A 25,028-nucleotide genomic window follows, 5' to 3' on the forward strand; every position below is an offset into this window, starting at 1 on the left:
CGTGCCGCCAAAGTGTCTGCAGCAGAAACAGAAAACCAAATTTTCCTTAACTGAGTACTCAAGCCAAGGATGCTTTCCATAATACGAAATATTAAATGACAGTCTTAGCTTGCCGTTTGCTGAAACCTGTGCAGGGTACCGTAGCAGCTGTGGTTGACATGGATGGTCGTGGGAGGATGAAGAAATATCAGTAGGACCACTTGAACGATGGTGCTCTTCATCTCAAGTCTGTAGCGATGGAAGTTTCTTGTGTGACTATATAAATGTGACTATAAAAGAAAGGCCTGGGCTTGTTTGCGGTAATAAATATTGACCGCGTCAAATCTAATATCGTACTTTAAAACTGCGAACTTACACCTTATAAGTTCTCCGATAGCGCCGCTTATAGCGCAAAAGATTGTGCCATCGAGCCCTGCGCCACAACAATGGGAAGTGAAGTAAATTTATAACCGTGCCACCCTCAATTATTGAGAGAAAATAACATGTGTAGCCATATAAATGTGACCTTTTTTCTTCGAGCGATCTGGAGATCAGATTCCCTGGGAACGTCCTTGGAGATATGCGAAGTAATTAGCTGTCATTAGGCTAGATATAGTCATATAAAATGAAATAAACACAGGTAAAAAACAATAGATTTATTGAGACTTACATATTTAGGTGAACAGCAATGAGTCACTTCAAACGACAATAACGATGACTGAGATACAACAATGAAGGAATTGCAAAGCTTGAACGTCGAAATAATTATGTCTCAATGATCCTGACTCTCCTTTACGAATCCCTTCAAAAAGCACTTTTACCCCAATATCAAACGTAGCTCTTTAGTCCTGCGCTGTCAGAACTGGCTCACCATTGGCCCAAGTGGCCCAAGGATGCGAATCCTTCGTCCAATAATCTTTCTTAACTATTTTTGATGATTTAGACGTTCACACAGTTCTTATCGTTTAAACTTCCTTAAAAATATTGGGGGGCCCCCCCTTTTTTTTGCTCACTGTCTTAGCGAAATCCAAAGCTTGGATAGCGCTGTTCTTTGTCTGAGGCTAACTGCAGTTTTTTTCTTTGCTGATTAAGGACTTTTTATTTTTGAAACTAGGTTTAACTTAATTATAGGAAGTCGGAATTTTCTTTAGAAAGAAGGAACTTTATTTTGGTATTTTAAATACATCGAATTTTACTCACGGTATATATTACCCTTCCCATCAATTAATGACGTCCCGTCATGAGTACTTGCTTGCCTTTGGGCTTTTAAAATGTTCGCCATCTATTAAGTATTTCTTCTACATAATTATTTTATATTTATGTTATGGCTTAATCAGGAGTGCTAAAAATTTTCTCTATTACTTTTTTTTTTCTTTTTTTTCTACATCCCTATATAAAATTCATCTACCGGACTAAGATTAATCATGGTTCTAGGCTAGCTACTATACTCAAGATTTTTTTTTCTACGTCTAACACTGATTACATTTACATTTCCAACAAGGTTAAGGCTATTCTACCTTTAAATAAGATTTTTTTTAATTCACTTTTTACAAGGCTTTTTTTTATTTTGCTGTCTATATGGCACACTATATTCTATCTATGCTACATTAAATGAATAGCTCGAAAACGCTACACATAACTGTATCTGGTCATCTAACACTACATACAAAAACGATTTAAAACACATAATTTTGGTTTTACCATATTCACTGATAAAATTCAAACACTTTCACTAGGGATGTTTGCTACGCATCGTTAAAGATAGGATGTTGGGATTTTTGAATTATCGAAGTTATTAAGAAGTAACATATGTAAATTCACATCTTTCGATCACCTTCGAGTCTATTTAGCGTACTCAATCCTTCTGTTGTAAATTATTCTCCTTCACTCTTTTCGTCTTGGCAAAATTTTTTGAAGCACTTATGTTATGGTTTCTTCATGGGACAGTTCAAGCACGATTGTGTTCACACGACAGGCTTTCTCTAATTGTCAACTGGGAAATGATGCTTCCAACTACAGGTGTGGGAATATGCTATCAGAGTTCATTCTCACTTGCTTTTCGATAGTTTATAGGGTGCCTTATCATTAAGGGGTGGAACACTGGGAGTAAGTTTATTTTCTTCTCAGCACATCATTTTTGGGATATTTTGAGGCACATAGAGAATTTATTCTCGCGCAAAATTGTTCATTTGTGTCTCTTATAAAATGGTTAGCTCATGGCTTGCGTCTATTAACCTTTGCGATAACTCCTAGGTTAATCATGGGGGAATTGAAGTTTGGATTTGGAACAGGTCGACATCAAAATATAGTGACTCCTTCAACATATTGTCATTAACTTGTGGAAGGGGTTTATTGTCACTGAGGGGTTGGTCACTCGGGTTAATTTTGGTTTCCATGTCCATTGTTCAGAAATTATCTCGTAACACTCATGGGATAACAGAGATATGAACTTTCCACACAGAGGGGATAGGATGGATTCCGAGAGATGGTCGAAAGGGATTCGACGCGTAAGTCTGTGACAAATAAATAGTTTTTGGGGTCATCAAATATCATGACTATACGGTCATATGGTATATGGATCCATAATGATTATCAAAGGCGACATTTATGTACTTATATCTTATACTGGTCGATGGGGTTCTCCGAATTCATGTGATTATATAGTTCGCTAAAGCACTGGATACTGAGATTCAAACATAATTTTACCTGATACGTAATATGGTTTGTGGTCGAAGAAACAATGATCAAAGGTAACTGTTGTTTTCGTAGGCAAAACTGGGATGAAAATTGCCTGGGGTGTATGTTGAGTATTCTTTGTTGGTTGAGGTATGATGAAAATAGTTGCTACTAGGTTTTATCTGCACTGGGCAACTCATTGTAATGATCGATATCCAATATGCCAATCCACTTCCTGTAATAAAAATAAAGAGGCAGAATCACACATTCTTTAAAGTAAATACTCATAGTACAAATAAGTCACGTATTGATTGGATACATGAATTTTACGCTACGAGACAGAGTCAAGTAAATACTCTAATATTAGTACACAAAAAGAAATTTTTATCATGTTGGTCATGATAAAATGACATAATTCCCATTGAAAAATTTAATACATAGACGTTTCTTCTAAGTTGTTTTAGGCTAACGACGATATAAAATATTAATTTTTTAAATTTAAGTTTGGCTTGTTATCATGCTTTCTAATATACACTACTAAATACACTTTATTTTAAATTCTTTCAACACTTAGTTAATTGTACATTAGATTTAAAATAATCATTTAAACAGAGTTTATGCTACATGATTAAATTCGAGGTCTAATTTTACAACATATTTCATGCCTGTATTGTTCACGCACGTCCGTGCTGTTTAAGAAACGCATGTTGCAGCGTCATAACCACACGGTTTTACGTAAACAACCTCATAATGCGGGAAAAAGACATAGCAAGGACGAGTGGAGACCTCTATACCCACTCGTTTTCTAATGTCTTCCCTTTTTCTTGGCTTAGACGTTCTCAGTGGGTTCCGGGTTTAACCTCTGCATTTAAGCTGTTTCCCCAAGTTCTTCTCTTGGTTTTCGCTTTCTTAGTCTCAGGATTTTTCCGTAATTAAAAGTCAGTAGGGTTCTTATCGTCAATGACGTTGTGAATACGTGACATAAAATCAATAGTATGTTCCAACAGAAATTTATCAATTCTTTGAGTTCATTTATGTTATCTTCTATTCTTGTTACTTGTTGGAACAAGGTATCGGAGGGTTTGGGGTCCAATTTCATAAGCGTCTTCCATGCGTCATGGCTAACTAGCAATGAATTTTCCTGCTTGGATATTTCTTAATGTCTTACAATGTCTCTGGCAACTGGGTGAACAACGAGGGTTATAGTGACAATTTGAGGAAGTATCTTATTTTTTGTTTCTAGAAATGACGTATCCATAATTTTACCAATTTTTTGCAAAATTTGTTCGTTTACTTTAGTCTTACTGTTATATTTTTTTTTCAAATTCACTTTAATTTTTACTTCGTTTATTTCTTCTTATTCAATCACTTTGTATAATTTGCCAAATAATAATGTTTTGTTGACGTAAAACATAATGATTATTTTATGATTAGATAGGTTAGTAAAATAAAGTTAGGACTTCCGAGCTTAATTTTGGTCGTGATATACCTCTGTGACTGGTTGAGATATAACTTTAAAGCTTAGATAGTAATCGTTATACAATTTAATTTTACATTATATTTCTCAAGTAAGAAACACATGAATAAGCAAGCGTGCAGCACTTAATTACACTGGTATCCTATTTTATGTGTAGGCCTAAAATAATTATAATCTGCATTAAGACAAAATAGTTTATTTTGTTATATATGAGGTTAATTTCTTCCACAGTTACCTACTAATAGGTAGTTTTTGAGTTTAGAATCTTCTCTTAATTTTCTTGTTACTATTTTTATAGGCGTCTCTTATTCTTTGGTAAGTTTTCATACGTTTCAGGAATAATTTACTACCGAGGGATTTGTATTCTTCAGATTCAGGGTCAAATAAAAATTGTTTGTAATATTGAATTTCCGCCAAAGGAAGATGTATGCCTTCATTTTTGACACATTGGGGATTATTTTCGAGGTTATAGCAAATTTTGGGGGGTCTGCATTTGTCGAGGAGTAATAAGTCTGTTTGAGTGGGTCCCTTGGAATAGAAATACTTGATATTGAGGTTCTTTTGTAGGCGTCTTATCAATAATTGTAAACAGCCAAGTTGTTTCGCGCATCTTCTCCTATATTTTGTTTTGACCTCCCCTCTAGCCGGAAGATACTTGGGGGTATTTGCAAGTGCTAAACCATAATTATAAGTGTGGGGTGCATACCCTTTAAGGTTGTAGGTTAAATTCCATTCTTTCTCATATATTTGATTTCCTTGTTCGTCCACAACTGACATAGCTGCCGAATATATAATGTTTTCCTTCGCGTGCATTATGCTAATGAACTCCGTATCAATTATCGCCTTTCGAGTAGGTTTTCATTCCATTGTCATGATCTGAAAATGCTCACAGTTAGGACCTGGGTCGATTTTTCATAGAAAATACGAGGGGACCGCCAAAACCCAGCAAATTGAGCGCTGTTTGGGCTTGGAGTTCCTCGCCAAGCTTCCCACAAAACGTGGTCCATCTATTTAGATTTGATTACACAACTTAATACTGAGTAGGGGATTGTCTCGATAGTTTCCATCGACGCCAAACGCGTCGTTCCTATGACCAAGTATAACAACAACACATATAGAGTTGATGATATTGACTCTGAAAACACGGTCCGTAGGAGAGACCGAACCTACCCTTTCCAAAAAATAAGTTCCATTATTTATTTCCATAACTGGCTACATTATATGTTATCCAACTGATTAATTCACATTTATAGGGGTATAGTTGATTTTCGTAAGGTAGCTACCTAATAGGCAGAATGTGCCACACAGGACCTAAAAACACTATTTGTCACCATCGGTCGACCACGAGCTTCCCACCTCGGGCCTTTCTCCCTGATCGCCGACGTTTTGACATCACTTGTATTATATATTTTTTTTTCATTAATATTTACTTGGTTAACTTTACTTGCACACGGTTAGATTTATTATGGTGGATCATAAGTTGATTTTTCATAAAGGATTTAAAATTTGTCTTTACATTAATTAGGGATATTTCCATCTGTCAGGTTTTTTAACCGTTCTACCTGACTGTGTCGTTATTTTCTACTCTGTTTCCTGCGGTTTTTTCTTTTTCGTTTTTTCTATTGAAATTAGATCAAACTTTTTGTATTGTTTTTTAAAAAATTCTTGCCCTTTTAATTTCGTTTGTTTCGCGTGTGAGGCTGCTGAGATTGGTCTTGCTTTTCCCATTCCTTTAGCTAGTGTTTGGTCTTAGTTATTATCGGACTCTTTGGAATTGGTTTCTTATAGATTCGGAAGAGAAAATTTAGAGGTGGCACTTTTGGAGGTATCATTCACCCTTCCTTTATAAATTTTTACTCCCTTAAAGGTTGAAGGTCTATTCCGCGGGTCCTCGCCTTGAGTTTTCAACTCGGGAGATTTGAAAAATTCTTGAGAGCTTTGAGAGGAATCAAGAATTTTTGCGGGGTTCCTCCACTGTTTGAATGCCATGTCTTCAGGGGAATTGGGCATTTTTTGCACTAGGGTTTCCCTCCATGAAGTCCATTGTTTAGGTTGGACCTTGGACACAGCTGTATCAAGATATTGGCCTTAATGGTCATCCTTGGGAGTTTTATTCTCGGGCAATTATTTTGACTCGTTTTTATGGGAAATTTTATTAAATCCATAGGCTCTCGCAGATTTATTTTAGTTGAATCTTTGGGAGGAGTTTTCTTTACGGTAATACCGGGGGTTTCTACAGCTCTGTTTTATTCTTCCTGCAGTGACAGGGGCCTTTCTATCGGTGTTGCAGGGGAAACTATATCGTCTGGAATTCTTTTGGGGGGACATGGGGTCAAAATTCTATCAGGGAAAAATTGGGTTTTTGGAGATTTTGTATAATCTAATTCTCCCGCGCTCTCTGGTGATGAGCTTTTTGAACTTTTTGGTGTTCTTATTCACACTGGTATTAGGGATTTTTCCTTCGGAATAACTAGATTTTTCATATCTAAGAACTCTTCAAAATTTTCTTTATTGCCGTTATTCTCAACATAGCCTTACTTGAAATTAATGGATCTTAGGTCTTCCAATCTTGATCTAAGGGTATCATTTTCTGTCTCTGATGAATTAGTAGAGGAGGGGTGAGATACCCAGTTCTCAGGAAATGTGGCTCTTTTTGTTTGGTAAACATGTACCTTGTAAGTTCTTCCACCATCAGGGTTCTCAATTTTAAAAGTATAATTGTTATCGTACTTTTTGACTATTCTGTACGGTCCATAATATTTGTTGGAAAGTTTTCTGCCTTCCGTTTTTGCTTCGTTCTTTATGTAGACACAATCTCCTACTTTGAAATCTATACTCCCCTTGACTTTGGGTTGGTTTCTTAGCTCTTGGTTTATTTTACATTTTTCCAACTCTTGCTTAACTATTTTATAAGTTTTCCTCATCCTATTTATGAATTCTTGTTTGTAATCTTCCCAGCTATTGTAATACTGCCGAGATTCAATAATCTCATCATATGGGATTCTAAAATCACGACCGAAGACCAAAAAAAAGTAATGTCCTTGGTTGTTTCTGAATATGCAGTATTCACTTTACTATTTAAATAAGGTAAGAATTGATTCCAGTAGTTTCAACTGTCTTTCTTGTGAATAATTCGTACGATCGAGAACATTTTATGCCAATTTTATATTCTAACATTGTGTTTTTCTATTTTACAATGGTTTTTACCATTGTGGGTTATCAATGTGGGTTATCAAGGGAGTTATCCCTTGAAAAGAAATTGGGGGGGCGCCTGATCGCTCTTGAAGTTTATGTTTGCATTTGAATCGCCTAGGCTATTTAGTTTTGCTTTACTGGGATTTGTGACCATCGTGTCGACTTCTATCAATCGCTCTACCTCTTCACCTGCAAGATCCAACTTCTGAATATTTTTGGATATTACCACTATATAGTTTTTGGGGTAACCCTTGCAAAAAGGTATTTAGCATGACTTTTTCATACAGTTGCCCAGAATTTCTTCCGTATTTTGCCTCTAACGAAATGTGTATATTATCAAGATATTCTCTTATATTTTGTGAATAGTCAAAGCTCACCGTTCCGTGTTTTAATTTATTTATGGAACTGGTTTCGATAAATCTATCTTTAAATGCTTTTAACAAATTATCAACCGTATTTATTGGCAAGTTGGCGTTATTGCCTATGGTATGTTTAATCTGTTTTAGAAAGGTTATGGACTGGCCTTTTAATCGTACAAGGAGCAAGTCGACTAACGCTTCTAGCTCTGTTTTTTGTTAGTTGTACAAACTGGGCCAATTGGATATTGAATTCGTCAATATCTGATTGACCATTGTACTGAGGGATAGATTTTGCAATTTCTATGTTTTTCGCGACTAACTTTTGCGCCATTAATTTTTCTTCTAAATCCTCTGCCATTTTTTTTGTTTGTTTAAATATCTTTTTTTTGTTTGTCGAAATAAATTTATTTTTTCACTTAACCTATTTTGGGGGAGGCTATTATCTCCTATGAGATGTCTAAAGGGTTTCCTGTAGTAGCTTAGCTGTTATAGGCTTAATCATTTTACTTGTATGTCTATCTCTCTCTAATAATTAAATTTAAATTACAAAGTTTTATAGCCTAGTTAGTTTGCAAGTTTTCCTCCAATTTCCGACCGTGCCATTTGTAGTGATGAAAATTTTTTTGTGTGGTTATAAAAGGGATTATTAGCTATAAAAGAAAGGACTGGGCTTGATTGCGGTAATAAATATTGACCGCGTCAAATCTAATATCTTACTTTAAAACTGCGAACTTACACCTTATAAGTTCTCCGATAGCGCCGCTTATAGCGCCAAAGATTGTGCCATCGAGCCCTGCGCCACAACAGTGGGGAGTGAAGTAAATTTATAACCGCGCCAACCTCAAACTATTGAGAAAAAATAAAATGTGTAGCCATATAAATGTGACTTTTTTTCTTCGAGCTACATGAAGATCAGATTCCCTGGGAACGTCCTTGGAGATTTGGGAACTAATTAGCTGTCATTAGGCTAGATATAGACATATAAAATGAAGTAAACACAGGTAAAAACAATAGATTAATTGAGACTTACACATTTAGATGAACAGCAATGAGTCACTTCAAATGACAATAACGATGACTGAGATACAGCGATGAAGGAATTGCAAAACTTGAACGTCGAAATAATTATGTCTAAATGATCCTGACTCTCCTTTACGAATCCCTTCAAAAAGCACTTTTACCCCAATATCAAACGTAGCTCTTTAGTCCTGCGCTGTAAGAACTGGCTCACCATTGGCCCAAGTGGCCCAAGGATGCGAACCCTTCGTCCAATAATCTTTCTTAACTATTTTTGATGATTTAAACGTTCACACGGTTCTTATCGTTTAAACTTCCTTAGAAATATTGTGCGTAGCACCTTTTTTATTGCTCACTGTCTTAGAGAAATCCAAAGCTTGGATAGCGCCGTTCTTTGTCTGAGGCTAACTGCGGTTTTTTATCTTTGCTGATTAAGGACTTTTCATTTTTGAAACTAGGTTTAACTTAATTATAGGAAGTCGGAATTATCTTTAGAAAGAAGGAACTTTATTTTGGTATTTTAAATACATCGCATTTTACTCACGGTACAAGTCTTATCTCGTCCAGATTGTGCCTCTTGAGCAGTGACAGTTTCAGTGTCTCTTTGAGTCGTCTCGTTTTCTACTAGCTCGGTCTAACCGACCATCACGTCCTTCGAAGGACCCAAAGCGACGGCAATGGATTGTTCTTGTGCTGGGTCAGGCCCCTAAAAGATATATCCAGAGGACAAAAGCCACTATTTACTTTTAAGCACTATTGAACTCATTTTCAACATTTAGACAGTTGCTTTTTTTAGGATGTTAAGTCCAAACTGCGTAGCAGTTTCCGCTTTCGGTACAGTAGTTCGGGAAAAATAGTGCTAGAACTCTTCCATGGTGTGACAGTTTACTAAAGTATATTGAACTTCAGAAAAAAAAAACAGGAAATTTCAGCAAAGCCACAGAAGGCGTTTTTCGGATGATTATACATGCGTTGATTCTTATCTACCCGTAAAGACAATAATAAAAACTTTGGGCTTAATGCAATAGCAACCCAAATCGCAAAAAGCCTTTCCAGTAGTCCTTAAATGAATGATTCGGATGTCATGACAGATCGCAAATAAGCTAAAGGCATGTTCGATTTGTTGCAGCTTCAATTACGTTCTTCTTCATTGTGGGCTCATTTGCATTCTTTCTGTGACTTTCTTCCATTGAACTTGAAGAACTGCTAATAATGTGACCGCCAAACAGATTCATAAATTTAGACCAAATGGCGAAACGTGGAGCGTGACTACAGCAAATCGAATGCAGCTTCATGTCACCAGTCCGCATTGTAGCATATCGAATGCTATAAGCACTGCCAAACTGTGTGGTTCCATCAATAAAAAAAAAAAGAAAAGAAAAAAAATTGACAATATTTGGCTTATGCCCCTCAACCCATGTAGCATTGTTATCCATAAAATTAACAGCACTGCCCCACTGTGTGGTTCCATCAATAAAAAAAAAAAAAAAAAAAAACGACAATCTTTGGCTTATGCCCTTCAAACCATGAAGCATTGTTATATATTAAATTAACAGTGCTTTGCAGAAGGAAAAAAGAACAAAACAAAACAACAAAGAGGTAATCTTAATCAAACAGTTCGTGGTAACGAACTGTAAGTAAGGAGTGACCCGGCTCAATGGTAACCGAAACTGTAGAAAACGGGTTTTTGATACCAATAGATACATCAAAAGAATCAAATTTCAATGCTGATTTCAAATATACAACTTTAATCAAGTTTACTGCTACCCATCAAAAGTTACGCGCCTGAGAAAATTTGGCTGATTTTCAAAAAAAAAGGGGGAAAGACCCCCTAAAAGTTATAGAACCTTAATGAAAATCACACCATCATATTCAGCGTATCAGAGAACACTACTGTAGAGGTTTCAAGCTCCTATCTACAAAAATGTGGAATTTTGCATTTTTTGCCAGAAGAAAGGTCACGGATGCGTGTTTATTTGTTTTTTTTTTGTTTTTTGTTTTTTTCTCCCAGGGGTGAGCGTATCGACCCAGTGGTCCTAGAATGTCGTGGGAGTGCTCATTGGAACGGAAATTAAAATTTCTAGTGCCCTTTTTAAGTGACCAAAAAAATGGAGGGCAACTAGGCCCCCTCCCATGCTCACTTTTTTCCCAAAGTCGCCCGATCAAAATTTCAAAAAAAAAACTCCTGTATATTTTGTAAAAGAAAAAAAAGGCCTTTCTGGGAGGAAGCTTGGGCCCCCCAGAAAAATTAGGGTGGGCAATGGCCCACCCCTGCCCCTCCCCAAAAGGCGCCCCTGACTTCTCTATTTCAAGACACCTTGGTATAGCAAAAAATCAATATTTCTTGAGTCCTTGCCATTGGCAGGTGTTTGTAAATAATGAGGTTTTGATACCGTGACATAGATGCGTTACTTGAAACGGTAGGTTCTGAAAATTCTCAAGTTCCTACCTGTCAAATTCTGAATTTAACATCGAGGACAATTAATGTGTTTCATTATTTGTCATAAAACCACTGGAGGTGTAATTACTAGGATTAGACTAAAAGGTGTCTAATTATAGAACGGGGATCTATTTCAGACATCGACAGAAATGAATGGGAAAAACAAGAAACTACAAATGCAGGTCTCCCTAATCACCATCTCAATAGTTATATCTATTAAACCGCCTGGAGAATTAATTTTTGGCTACTAAATCTGTCTAAATTTTCTTAATAAGTATTTCATTAGTTTGATTATTTCCCCCATATGCAATAGTAACTATTTTAAATCCATAGACAGTTAATAGTAGAGACCTAATTGTAGTTGCCAATTTTGAGCTTGACTAATCTTGGAAAATAGGCCACTGTCAAATCTTAAACTAAGGATCTTAAAATTGAAGTGTTTCAGTCATGGACTGCTTCAATCACTAAGATCCGTTGTGGAAAAGAGTAGCTAGATTCAAATGGGCTTCGCTATAAGATTTTAGTCAGCCAATTCCAACTATCTGCATGAGGTCCAAGATTAAGAGCCTACTATCCTTGTTCAGGGAAGAAACATTTTAGTCAAAACATTCGTACAAGATTACAAACTGTCCATGGTTTTTTATTATTCTAAGTCTTCTTTCATGTAGTAGATATGATCTGGCTGTTCCAGCCACTTTTACACATTATCTCTCCCGCCACTCATAGTAGTCACACTGATCTCTGCAGTAGGTTCTATCTTCTCCCTAATAGCCCTCATAGATGACTTTTACGAAGTTGCCAACTGCAGCCCAAATCAAAACTAAGTTCACATTTCTTTTCAAAATCTTACCCAAGAGAGCTGTCTGAGTTATAAAACTGCATATGATAGGATTTCACCCTTCTCACCATCTCTAATTGACCCTTATCGCCATCTTCGCCATCTAACGGCAGAAGTTGTTCCCATGTAAGCTCCTACAGTAAGATGTTCCATGAAACCTCTACAGTAGGGTCCTCTGATACGCTGAATCTGATAAAATCCGATTCTTTTGATGAATCTATTCCGTTTTTTAGAGTATGTGCTGCTATTGAGCCGGGTCACTCCTTACTTACAGCTCGTTACCACGAACTGTTTGATATTGTTAATTTTCTCAGCATATAAGTAAAGTTTCCAAATACGTCTTATTTAATAGTAATATTTTGGCAGACTTTAGTTTAAGCTGCTCGCAGTTTTTTGCACATGTGAGCGCAGTGTACCCGTTGATTATAGCTTCATAAATTCTGATTCAAGTTGTTTAACGTCTCAATTAATTTGTCTTATATTATTTAAGTTTCAAAATTGGAATTCTTCCAGAATCTGTATTGCTTATAAATAAATGCTAGCTATCTAAAATTATAAAATTCAAAAGATGCCAAATTGAATCGTTCTCCAGGATAAGAAAAACAAGCTTGGGAAGACCGAATGATAGCTCAAATAGTAACTAATCAAAGACTAATAACCTTTAATTTATTTATAAATTCAAGGTTAATGAAATATCCGATGGGAAGGTTAGCAGTTATTTATGACAATAAAAAGAATTAGATTTTTCAATAATTCTGACTTCAGATACACTGGAAGAACGATTTTCCAATTGTAAAACCTTTTTACTGTCCTAGAAAATATCCCTCTCCCTTATAAAAAGTCAGCTTTTTATATTCGTATAATTAACCTTCTTCAATTCTTGTGAAGCAGGAGAATATCTTGAATGCGTGCCAACTACATAATGTTTCCGTCGCTAAATATCTTATTGTTTTAAAAATAATTAATTGCCAAGTTCATTCGAATGTTTAGTGGTCAGTCATTTTCACATCATAATTGTTGTCTTTCTAAAGTGCATTACGTCATTTACGTTTTGTAGAAAATTATTTGTGCTTTGAAGTGTGTACTTTAATTTTTCAAAAACATTGACGAAAAAAAAACACTATAATAATCAAGATTCCCTTAAAGAATTAATGTAAATAAACTGAATGTTTAATATATAAGGATATTGATTCCTGGAAATCTGAACAATTCGAGATTCAAGATTTTATTTAACAGCAATTTTTTTTCCGTCACGTAATTATCAAAAAATGTTTGATTATATTTTGTTTTCAGTAAAGCACAAATGACGCAATGAGCTTTAGAAGGCTTATGCTTAGGGGAGGGAACAGTAGCCAAACTGCTGTTTATATTAATTTCTGCTTGTTTTACTACTACTACTACTACTACTATTACTGCTACTACGATTACTACCAACTCACCGCAGCAACAAACTGCGTCAGGACAACACAGCTACGCACGCTTCTTCTCCATCCCAGTCTATTCAAAGCCTCCCTCTTTACACCCTCCCAGGAAGTTCCAAGCTCCTTTAAATCTTTCTTTATGACATTCTCCCATCCCAGACGAGAACGACCTTCTTTTCGTTTAGCTGTAGACGCTTGGTTGAAGAGGACAATCTTCGGCAATCTGTCATCCACAGAACATGCCCTAGCCATCTCAATCTTTCTTTCTTTATAGCCCTAGAAAGCTGGATTGAACCACATTTTTCGTATAGCCTACTGTTTGAAATACGGTCAGTCAGCCGGTTACCCAGAACAATACGCAGGCAATTTCTCTGGAAAACATCTAGCAAATCTTCATCCGATTTTCGGAGCACCTATACTTCAGAGCCATATTTGACCACTGTCATCACTGTAGCTTCCAATAATCTTGGTTTGCAGGCTTATCTTCCTATTCTTCCAAACCTTTTTAACTGTGAAAAAACACCCTAAGCCTTGGCTATTCTGCTTTTAAACATCTTCATTGCTCCTACCGTCTTTACTAATAGTACTACAAAGATGAGTGAAGCTGCCCAACTGATCAATCTTTTCATTACCCAACGTCACCTTTTCATCTTCACTTATTCCTAGCCTTAGTGACTTAGTCTTCTTAACATTAATTTTCAAACCTATTCTTGCACCCAGAACTCGCAAAACCTCTTAAAGTTCATTCATTTTGCTCTAACTTTCATCTAGGATGCTTAAATCATCAGCATAATCAAAGTACAGGAGAGTGTTTCCTCCCCATTTGATTCCATGGTCTCCTATTGCCTTTCCTGTGCTCCTCAAGACAAAATCCATCAAAATTGTCCATATAAAGGGGGTTAGAACACAACCCTGCTTAACTCCTAATTTAATACAAAACCAGCTGCTAACCTTATTTCCTACCTTAACCGCAGCAGTGTTTCATTCTCGTACATAGCACTAATCATTTTAATGTATTTGTCTGGTATACCATACAAGGATAAGACCATTGCTGAAGCTCTTATATCAACAGAATCGAACACTGGCTCATAATCTATAATACTGAGGACCAAAGGTGTCTAAAACTCAGGCACTTCTCTATTATTAACCTAAGACTGAAAATTTGGTCGACACATCCTCTACCTTTTCTAAAACCGCACTGTTCTTCTCTTAAAACTTTGTCTGCAATATCTCTTAGTCTAATAAGTATCATGTTACTAAGTAATTTGTTACCTACAGAGAGAAGACTAATGCCTCGATAATTACCACACTCACTCTTATCACCTTTCATATACCGTGGTTTAACTAAAGTTTTCCTAAAATCGTTAGGTACTTCTTCTTTTTCGATTATTTTCAGTAACTTGTTTCTAACCTCAGAGCCACCTTATTTAAGAAACTCATTTACCGTACTATCAGCACCCTGAGCTTTAATATTTTTTAATCATTTTAGTACTGTCGCTAATTCTTCCTCACGAAACAAATCTTCCTTCAGATCCAAGGTATCGCAAACTTTTTCAATTTCCTCTATATCTTTTCCTGCAACTCTATCTCGGTTTAACATATTCTCAAAATGTTCCACCCAAATCTCTTTAATTCTTTCCTCGTCACTAATTGTAGTCCTGTTCTTGTCTTTGACTGGGACAAGTCTAGATTTACTGTCCCTTCTCAGTTTTTTGACATGCCAATACAATATTTTACTGTTGTGCCGTCTAGCTCCATCTTCCAGATCCTCGGCAATTTCGTCCGTGGCTTCTACTTCACACCTGCTTAGTACATATGTTAATGCTTTCTCCACTTTCTATACATTCCTTTTGTTTTCATATGATCCATCACTCAGGTAATTCGTGTACAAGCCCTTTCTCCTCACTATTAAACATAAAGCTTTTTCACTAATATTTCTAGCTGCAGTCCTAACTTTCTTCCCTAAGACACCATCGGCAGCTTCACAAATTGTTTTTCTAAAGTTAATCCAACCATTGTCTACATTGTCAAATTCTAAACCCTGAAGTTTAGTATTCAACCGTTCCTGGAAAAGTTCTCTCAAATTTTTGTCATGGAGTCTACTAACATCATAACTTCCCGAAAGGTAGTTACCCTTCCGAAGCTTTAAATTAACCCTAGACACTACTAGATGCTGATCTTTGCTTTTAACATCAATAACAGCACTCCTATATAACCTAGTATCTTGTATTGATCCTGCCTTCGGTTTACTATAACATAATCAATAAGGTTCGCTGGCTTACCATCACGTTAATACCATGTTAACTTATGGGCAATTTTATGACCGAACACCGAATTAGTTATAACTAGTTTGTTATACCTACAAAATTGCAAAAGTGTAGCCATCACTGTTTTCTTTTCCTACACCAAGATTACCTAGGCTGGGATACCATCTATCCTTATTTCTACCGACCTGGGTGTCAAAATCTCCTAGTAAAAACATCATATTTATACCTCACACTCTGTCTTTTTGGTCCTGTAACTTTAATTAAAATTCATCTGAGTCATTAGGTTGTCCGTCAGTCGGTTCCACAAAGGCATATACTACTATAACTGACATCCCTAACTTTTTAATCATAAAATGAGCAATTAGTACTCTATTATTAATTCCTTCCCAGCCTAAACAAGGCTTAGTAGCTTCCTTATTCATCATGAGCCCTGCTCTCTGTCCATGTACCCCATCTTTCCTGCCTGAGTAAATAAATTCTATATCACCAAATTTCAGGCTTACTACCCCTTGAATATGAGTTTCTGAAACTCCTAATAAGTCCAGTCCAAATTGTCTGAATTCGTCAGTCAAAATGTTGATACGATAGTCATTTTTTAACGTCATAACATTCCAAGCTCCTATTTTCATGTTGTTTAAATCATTGAAATTATTTTGGCTTCAGGAAAAGCAATGATCCCGGATATCATTGTAGGACGGGGATCAACATATCTTCTCAAGTCTACACCGAAGCGCTTAAGTTGGCTTAGAACCGGACAGCAAGAAGTCCCTGGGACCTCCAGTATGAATGGAGGCTTTGTGCAATCCTGAGAACATCTTGGTCACAACTTAGTTTTCAGCACTTGGCGATGTTCTTCTATCAACAAGAGTCGAAATCCTGCACAGACAGTCTCAAGCCTATTATCTCCGGCTCGTTACCTCTATTCATGCCTACAAATATTATGCTACTACGGGGAGAAAACCCATAGTAGATAAATAAGCTAGCACGAGGTTTTTCAGCCTGAAAACACCCGTCAAAACAGACCAAGCCCAGAAGAATTATATATTAATCAGAGTCCCGTGCAAATACTGCGTTGTATACTAGGTAATAATATCCTCGAGAGATGCCACTCCTCAATTGGGAATAGAGTTGACTGCAAGGTCCCCAGTCTTGCATGCACCCCGAAAGGGTCGAGGCTGCCCTTTGCAGACGCCGTTGTCCATAGATCTGGATCTTACGCCCTGTTGCGGTTGTCCTCTTATAGATGATCCTCACCATACAATTTAACCTATTATTGGGAGAAGCTTTGTTGCTCAAGGGATGTGTGGACACGCCGGTGGGCCCTGTTGAGTGTACATTTGAGGAGCCTTCTTCCTTCTCCACCTGTATTTATGGCCCCGGGCGAGGGTAGCTCAGTTTCTATTATGGACCCCCAGGGACTGGTCCCCCTTGGCCCGTGCTTCCTATGGAGGTACCGTACATATCTGTAGGGTGTTCCCCTATCGCAACCTGGGGACACGCTGAGTGGCCTGAGTCATATACACGCTGAGTTGGTACATATAAATTGTCGATTCTGTCTGTTGCTGTAACCAAATACGATTCTCAGAGTTTCGACTTATATTTCAAATGACTTGTTTTGGTCCACTTATTTTGGATTTTATTTATTCTTTGATGCTAATTCCTGGTAGTTTTAATTTTTGAAGTATAATGTAAATTTATTTCTACTCGTCTAAAGTTTTAATCCCTAGCCGAGTCGATTGGTGCGCTGGATTTAGGATCCTATGTCCGAGAGGGCGCGGGTTCGAATCCTAGACTACCCAATTGTTTGGTTTGGGGCAGGGGTCATTGGTGTGACTGTAAGCTGAGCCAGAGTCGACCCAGCTCTAAATGGGTACCTGGAGAAACTGAGGAAGGTAAACAGGAAGGGTGTGCGAAAGCATAGGATGGCTGGTCCCCGGCCCCCCATTGCACTTCCTGTCTGAAGGGCCAAAAAACGGAGATCAGCACCACCGGTAGGGACTGTAAAGTCCAATGCCGTAGTCTTTATCTTTTTTCAATATAGATTTTTACTTGTCTCTGAAAAACATCTTTTTGAGAATTTTTTTTCTAATTAATTTCTGTCGATTTCTGAATATTTGTCCAGTTTTCATGTTCTCTGCTTAAGAATTAAAATATTGGGTCCTAATTTAAATTCGTTGCTTGGAGTTTTGCCTGTGATAGCTATTGTATAAATTTCTTTTGAAATCAAGATTTGGAATGGCTATTAAGCTATAATTTTTCAACAGTAATTTATAGATAACATACTTGAAAAAAGCTTCCTATGAGAATGCTCAAAATATTTAACATTAATAGGGTGAAGGAATAAGTAAATAAGAAAGACATCCTTCAGCTCTCTTTATTTCGGAATCTTCAAAATCTTTTATTACTTGTGACCTTGACGGGACCGTTTTCTACGCGTGGTATGGAAGTGACGTCATTTTGATTGTCTTGATACACATAATGTCTTTTGATTTAGTTCAAGATCCCTCTTGACACTCCCTGAGAGTCCGAACTTAATACACTTGTCGTTGCTTAAACATTTTACTTTCACCCTTTTGACAGCTTGGTTACAAATAGCGTGTTTTAATTTACTTCAACACCGAGACATTGCACAAACCATTTTGACAACCTGGATGAGCTTAGTATCTTTTGATTTAGTTCAACAACCGCCTCAATATTCCTTGAAAGTGTCAGCTAAATATAATAGCCGCTCCTGAGATATTGAAGATACAGCCTTTTGGCAACTAGGATGCACATTGTGTCTCTTGATTAAGTTCAACACCCTCCTTAAAATTCTTTGGAATTTTCAACTTAATGCTCTAAATTGTTCTGAGATATTGCAGACGTTCCATTTTGACTACCTGGATGCACATGTCGTTTGATTTAGTTCAGCATCCCAATTGGCATTTCCAGAAAATGCATTTCCTAAAAGTTTCAACTGAATACTCTTATTGTCACTGATATAATGAAGACATGCCGTTTTGGCAACGTGGATGCAAGTTGCGTCTTTTGATTTAGCTTAACACTCCTTTAGCATTCTTTGAAAGTTTCAACTTAACACCCGTGGCCGTTCCTGAGATCAATAAAAATACGCCTACATATGCCCTTTTAACAACCTGGACGAACCTAGTGTTTTTTTGATTTAATGCAACATCCCCCTCAATATTCTCCGAAATTTTCAAATTTATAACCTAAGCCATTCCTGAGATATTGCAGATAAGCCTTGGATGCACTTAAACTCTTTGATTTAATTTAGTAGTATTAGCAGTAATAGTAGCAGGAGTAGCAGTAACAGTAGAAGTAGTAGTGGAAGTCAGAGTCACAGTTGTAATGGGAATTGTAAAAGTCGTAATCGTAAGTAGCCGTATTAAAAAGTTTTTGCATTCACAAGCAGTCGCAGTCGCAAGTAGTCGAAGTCGCAAGTAGTCACAATTGCAAGTAGTCGTAGTATTAGCTGTAAGTCATCGCAATGAAGTCATAAGTAGTTGCAGATGCAAGCAGTCATATTTGCAAGTAGTCACAGTCATAATTATTTGAGGCCACAGTCGCAAGTAGTTGTAGTCATAGTCGCAAGTAATTACAGCCGAAGTCACAAGTAATTGCATTCACAAGTTGTCATAGTCGCAATCACAAGTAGTTGTAGTCGAAGTAATAGTAGCAGCAGTAGTAGCTCTGAAAGTTTTAATACCCTTAGTCGTTCTTAAGATATTGTAGATATGCCCTTTTTGTAACCTGGATGTACATAGTGCCTTTTAATTTAGTTCACCATCACATCGACACTCCCTGTAGTTTTACCTTAATAACCTTAGCCTTTTCGGGCCAACCCAGGTTCAAACATTTCCCCTTTCCCAATAATAATTCCTATCAGAGACAGCAGTCTAGGGTTAGCCAATAGAAAAGATCTTTAAGGATTCAGTGTATATTTATTTATTTAATTAATTTATTTCCCCCGAGCCACTTAACATGGAAGGGGTGGAAGTTGAAACCTCGGGGGGGGGGGGGGGCTCATTAGATCGGAAAGTGGAAGCCCAATGCCCTTTTTAAGAGTCAAAAGTGATCGGAGTGAAAAAAGCCCGTCTTCTGAGCCCTTTCCCGTCAAAGACATCCGATCAAATTTTTAAAGAGCCATTTTGTTCAAAATAGGCCATAAGTCAAATAACTATGCTTCTGGGGTTGGCATAGCCCCCCACAGCCCCTAGGACAGAGGTCATAGTCATGCAAGTTGCTCATTATTAGTATATAAAATTTTTATTGGGAGAGTAGGCAGGTTTGATCCTGGGTCTCCATAAAGGCTTAGGATATTAAGGAGAAATTTTAAGGAAACGTTGAGAGGAATGTCAAACACAATCAAAACACACTATGCTCATACTGGCTGTCGAAAGGGCGTATCAGCATCATCCAAAGAATGGGTTAGCGTATTAAGTTGGAACTTTCAAGGTATCTTGTTCAAAACAGTCTAAAGGTCAAATAACTATGTCCCGAAGATAATATACAGCCCATGGGGCAATGGCTATAATTTTGAAAGTTACTCTTTGTCTATATATAAAGTTGGTTATTGGGAAACGGGGCATGTTTGACCCTGGGTCTTCAAAAAGGCTTGGGGTATTAACGTGAAATTTTCAGGCAATGTTGAGAGGGGTCTCAAACAAAATCAAAATACACTATTTGTAGGATGGTTGTCCAAAGGTATCAGCAATACCTAAGGAACGACTAATGATATTATGTTCAAAATTTACGGCGTGTTGGAGACGTTGAGGAGTTATCCGAGGGCATCCAGGGTTTCAAAGAAGGTGTATCTGCAATATCTTAGGAATTGGATAGGGTATTAACTTGAAACTGCCAGGACCACTATTAATGCAACTGCTACTGTGACTGCAATTGCACCTACTTCGGACTGTAATTGCGACTACTTGCGACTAAGTGACTTCGACTCCTGTCTTGAAGGGGAAAAAGCTAGGCATCTTCAAGTTCTATGCTCGGGGGGGGGGGAGTAATTTGTATCCTTTGGTCACAAAAAATTAAGCTACTTTTTTCTATTGTATGCCTGTCATCTGACAGGCTTTGCTGCTCGTCTAGAATCACTATAAAATGTAATTCTAAGAATCTGAGGTGCCCCGTTGTTTAAGCCAGTTCGGCTCTTTCTGAAACTTTAAATTAATCATAGGTATTTGAATCAGGCTTTTTCCCGCCTGTTATCTATGGTTGACAATTTATATTAGTAAAAAAAAATGCCTTTTAATTTTTACTAAGTTGATTACGTGTTCACCAATCAATAAAATGTAACACAGCAGGCAGCGTAATTTATTAAATTCCAAAACAGTAATACTAACTATTGTGTTTCTCCTCCAAAAGACAAGATTTTTTACTGGTTGTGTTTACAATTTGCAAATTAGAACACAACGTTCTTGTGATCGTGAGGTCTTCCTGTAGAAGGAAGGCCTGGTAAGTTTTTCTTTAAAGTCTTTTTTCTGGTGAAGAATGTGGGTGCGTAGCTAACCTGTGGGAATGTAACTAACCTATTTAGGTTTCTACTCTAGAAAATAAGTTTTCACGGTCAGTGTTGGCAGTGAACCGTTGTCGTGCGGTCTTCTTGAAGAAAGAAGGCTTCATCATTTTTATTTGATTTCTTTTAATTATTAAATTCTTTCTGTGGCGTTGAATGTGGGATCTAATATTAGTCCGGATATTTTTGGTTGTATAAGTGATTATCTTATTATTCTGCTAAATCAGCTACTAATTAAGGATACAACTCAGAATGTGTTTTTAGTTATATAGTAGTATATTACTAGATACGGTACTATTTTTTACTTTTATTTTTTTTTACAATCCCTTATCTCAATTCTGCGTCACCAGAGGAGCACGATCTTTTTCAATTTAGAAAGGATGCAATAAGTTGAGCTTTACTTAGTGTCAAATCACAGTGATTGATTTTTTACATGCTATTTCAACAAATGATAATGGAATAGATTTTAATATCATACTTTTTATATGATAAATGATTTGAATTACGAAGTTTCAATACAAAAAAAAATTGAGTATCAGAGTCTTTCCCTGATATATTATGAAATTTTCGTTTAGAATCTCTCTTTGATCCCACTTTAGAGTAAGAAAACCCCTTCACTGCAACATTGATACCTGAATTTTTCCCTGCCTTGTCGTATTTTGAAGCATACCAATCATCAAATATAAGGAATGGAAGAGCTATTAATATCTTATTGACTCGTTTCTGGTAAGACTACAACCTGTTTTATTTTCTTCAGATTCGACATTGGCAATGGTTACTGGATACAAATCTTCCGGGTGTCCTTGGATCGTTAGGAGAATGGTTGCATCAAGCTGAGGCATTGCTCGGGACAGATGATGTACCAGCAGCTCTTGATGAAGAATCTGCAACTACCCTTTCAATGAAAATTGAAGAACATAAGGTAAATCTGTTAATGACATTTGAAATGAAATTAAGACTGTTGGGTAGTCTTGTACAGGGGCGTCATTTGCAGCATTCTCTGGGGGGGGGGGGGTATTGAATTCTTAAAAGTCTCAAAAACTAAGAAAATGAGAGGGACATTATCTATACACAGTTCTAGGGTATTCAGTTCTGTACCCTCCCACAAGGACAATTATTTGTCTTTGGTTCCGTTTAAAGATTAAAAAAAGAAGTTTTTTCAACTGAAAGTAAGGAGCAACATCAAAACTCAAAACGAACAGAAATTATTCCGCATATGAAAGGGTTGCCCGCTCCTCAATACCCGGCTCTTCGCGCTAAAGTTTTTAGCACCTTTAAAAAAGATTCCTATTCGGATTAAACGGCCCGTGTGATTCAGGAGTCGTCCTTAAAAAATTGGGACAAACAGCCAAACTTTAGCGTAAATAGCAAGGTATTGAGGAGGGACAACCCCGTCTTATACGAAAATAATTTGTGCTCATTTTGAGTTTTAATGTTGCTCCTTACTTTCGGTTGAATTTTTCTTATTTAATTGTCGGTAAATCTAGCTCACCCTCCTGGAAAGTTCGTCCCACGTAAAATAAACCCCTGCCCAAGAAATTCCTTCTAGACAATTATATCCTCACTGAAAGTCCCCCCCCTCCGTAAAATTTCTTGCGGAAGATTCAGCCTGAGAAATTCTCCTTAGCATTCTTTCATTTGAAAAAGTTCCAATCGTTTTACCGATCACTCCGGAAATCCTCTATTCTGTGGATATTATTTCCTGGAAATCCAAACTCACAGAAAATTTCTCTCGGGCAATTCCCCCGGAAGATCTCCACATGCCAACGTGAAATGGAAAAGACAATCGTAAAACAAATGAAAATAATTTCGTATGAGAATTCTGTCAAATTTCCCCAGTGTAAAATTTTCCCTGGAAATCTCACTCCTGAAAATTTCCTCCAAACGGAAAATTATCCCCGTGGAAACCCATCCCAAGTACAAAATCCCCCTCCCCCCCCCAAAAAAAAATGTCTGCAAACTTCCCAATAACAAATGCTATACATAAACAATGAGTAATTTTTATAAGTTTAAAGGCCTATACCGAGGGGTGGGGGGGGTATGTTATCTCCAAAGGCATAATTTTTCGGACAAAGTGGCTGTCTCAAAATTTCATCGGATAATTTTTGGGAAAAAAGGGGCTAGAGAGGGGAGCTAGTTGCCCTCCAATCTTTTTGGTCACTTAAAAAAGGCTCTAGAACTTTTAATTCCCATTCAAATGAGCCCTCTCTCAATGTACTAGGACCATTGGTTCTATACGATCACCCGTGGGGAAAAGAAAAGAAAAGAAAAATAAACATGCATCTGTAATATTGCTTCTGTTTAATTAAAAATAAACAAGTTTTTTCAACTGAAGGTAAGGAGCAACATTAAAACTTAAAACGAACAGAAATTATTATGTATATGAGGGAGTTCGCCCCCTCGTCACTACCCCACTCTTTACGCTAAAGTTCTAATTTTGTTCCAGTTCTTTAAGAATGACCCCTGAATCACAAAGGCCGTTTAATTAGAATAGGTAGCTCTTTTGCAAGAACTAAAAAAAAACCTTTAGCGTAAAAAGCAAAGTATTGACCATTGGGCGAACCGCCTCATATATGTAATAATTTCTGTTCGTTTTAAATTTTAATGTTGCTTAATGCTTGCGAAGCTTTGTAGTTTTCTGGAAATTTCAGAATTAATATTCTTTATATTTGATGGGTAGGTTTTACTTAAATTTGAATTGCAATATAAACTGGAAGAATGTGTTGAGTTACGCCCTTATATAGCCTTCCCATCCAAGTTGATCAAGTGACGTCTGATGTCATTTCACTAGAAAAAACAACAACAAAAAACAACCATAAGTGCCGCTTTAAACCAAAATAAAGTAAGCGAATGATGTCCAAGGAAAATACATATTATGATCTACGAACAATTCTTGAAGTTGTGTTACTTATGTTATTGCTGATAGTCTAATTTAACCAAAAATAAGATTTGGGAACTTTCAGAAGCCCAAAAGATAGATCTATAAACGACAAATGTTTCCCATTACGCCCACGTTGTCCACACCACGTTGACCACGTTGTCCACGTTACGTCCACTTTAAGCTCTATCTGCAATCGTTCTGTTTTCTACATTTTTTATATATGTATGAAATAGACTATCCTCAGTATATGTTACAAGAGGGAAATTTCTTATTTTCTGAAAAAGATGGAACCCTGTTCCTAATCAATCAAAAAGTTCGTGGTAACGAACCGTAAGTAAGGAGCGATGTGGCTCATTAGTAACTGGAACTCTAAGAAACAATCTTGATAACAATTCATACATGAAAAGAATCGAAATTTGATGCTTATTCAAAATATGTAAAATCCATCAAATTTTATTGTACCCGTCAAAGGTTGCGGGTCTGAGAAAATTTGCCCAATTTTTGTGAAAGGGGGATGCACCCCAAAAAATCATGTGATCTTAATGAAATTAAAACCATCAGATTCAGCATTCCAGAGAACCCTACTGTAGAGGTTTCAGGCTCCTATGTACAAAAATGTGGAATTTTGTTGTTGTTTTTTGCCAGAAGAAAGATCACGGATGCGTGTTTATTTGTTTGTTTGTTTGTGTCTTTTTTCCATGGGTGATCTTATCGAACCAGTGATCGTAGAAGATCGATAGAGGGCACATTTGATCGGAAATCAAAATTTCTAGTGTGCTTTGTAAGTGACCAAAAATATTGAAGGGCCGCTAGCCGCCTTCCCACGCTCATTTTTTACCCTAAGTCACCCGATCAAAATTTTTATCAGGTAAAAAAAGATTTCAGCATAGTCGGAAAATCCAATAACTATGTCTTTGAGGATGATCAAACCTCCCATAGTCCCCGGGGGAAAGTTTT

General features: G+C 36.9%; 1 protein-coding gene across 1 annotated transcript in view; it reads left to right on the forward strand.

The window, feature by feature from the left end:
* The window catches only part of LOC148956437 (uncharacterized), a 570,204-nt gene that overhangs the window by 74,008 nt on the left and 471,168 nt on the right, over positions 1–25,028 (forward strand). The window contains 1 exon segment of the mRNA XM_089090886.1: positions 21,948–22,112. Within this exon segment, the coding sequence (XP_088947012.1) occupies positions 21,948–22,112 (165 nt within the window).

The sequence above is a fragment of the Artemia sp. Qi Xiang Cuo genome, chromosome 1 (genome assembly GCF_049724085.1).
Source record: "Artemia sp. Qi Xiang Cuo chromosome 1, ASM4972408v1, whole genome shotgun sequence".
Classification (NCBI taxonomy): domain Eukaryota; kingdom Metazoa; phylum Arthropoda; class Branchiopoda; order Anostraca; family Artemiidae; genus Artemia; species Artemia sp. Qi Xiang Cuo.